The following is an 808-nucleotide window of genomic DNA, read 5'->3' as shown; positions in this document are numbered from 1 at the left end:
AAAAAAATTTATTCATTCTTAAATAATAGAGAATTTAACCACTCACAAGATATCATTTTAGTTTCATAAGATGCAAGAATGTTGATACCATGTTGAATAATATTCCTCAACAATTTTATTTAAATTAGTGGACCGATTATTGATATATAATAAATTACTTCGATTGAGACCTTCCACTTCCATTGAAGACCCTTACTAGTTACTACTATAAATCCTTGTTATTCCCTATATGTTATACACACTAACTAAATTCACTACTAAAAATGGCTTCCATTTTCTTGTCCTCCCTAGTTTTCTTCCTTGCTGCACTTATCCTCGTTCCTCAAGGACTTGCTCAATATCACCTTAATCCAGTTTACGAACCACCAGTGAACGGGCCACCGGTAAATAAGCCACCGCAAAAAGAGACACCGGTGCATAAACCACCCCAGAAAGAGCCACCGGTTCAAAAATCTCCACGAAAAGAGCCACCGAGACATAAGCCACCACACAAGAAGTCACATTTGCACGTGACAAAACCATCTTATGGTAAACAACATCCTACGGCAGAACATAATTAACATCCATTTCTAAAGCATTCTAGTTTCAATGTTTTATTTTATTTGTACCTTTTGTAACATGTGTGGCCAAGTTGTTTTTTCCGTTATGTATTATGATGTCAAGTTAATTGTGTTTTTTCCCTTATATGTATGATGGCCAAATTAAGAGGTACTTCCTGCTAGTGCAGTGATTTGTAATCTTCTAGTTCTATCTAGACACAGTATTGTGTTTGGGTATAAGTGTTTAAGAAAAATTTCAATTTAAAAAA

At 34.5% G+C, this 808-nt stretch overlaps 1 protein-coding gene across 1 annotated transcript; it reads left to right on the top strand.

Moving 5' to 3' along the window:
* The first annotated feature begins 263 nt into the window (after positions 1–263).
* On the top strand, positions 264–560 carry LOC131659721 (early nodulin-12A-like). The gene has a single exon (XM_058928874.1). The coding sequence runs from the start codon at positions 264–266 to the stop codon at positions 558–560; it is 297 nt and encodes a 98-aa protein (XP_058784857.1).
* Positions 561–808: the final 248 nt, after the last annotated feature.

This window comes from Vicia villosa, linkage group LG3 (assembly GCF_029867415.1).
Source record: "Vicia villosa cultivar HV-30 ecotype Madison, WI linkage group LG3, Vvil1.0, whole genome shotgun sequence".
NCBI classification, from domain to species: domain Eukaryota; kingdom Viridiplantae; phylum Streptophyta; class Magnoliopsida; order Fabales; family Fabaceae; genus Vicia; species Vicia villosa.
The sequence above is the reverse complement of the archived record's forward strand: the minus strand, read 5'-3'. Positions and strand labels throughout refer to the sequence as shown.

Bases quoted from the DNA above. Each gene is read 5' to 3' on its own strand.
- LOC131659721 (XM_058928874.1), top strand. From the start codon at position 264: ATGGCTTCCATTTTCTTGTCCTCCCTAGTTTTCTTCCTTGCTGCACTT.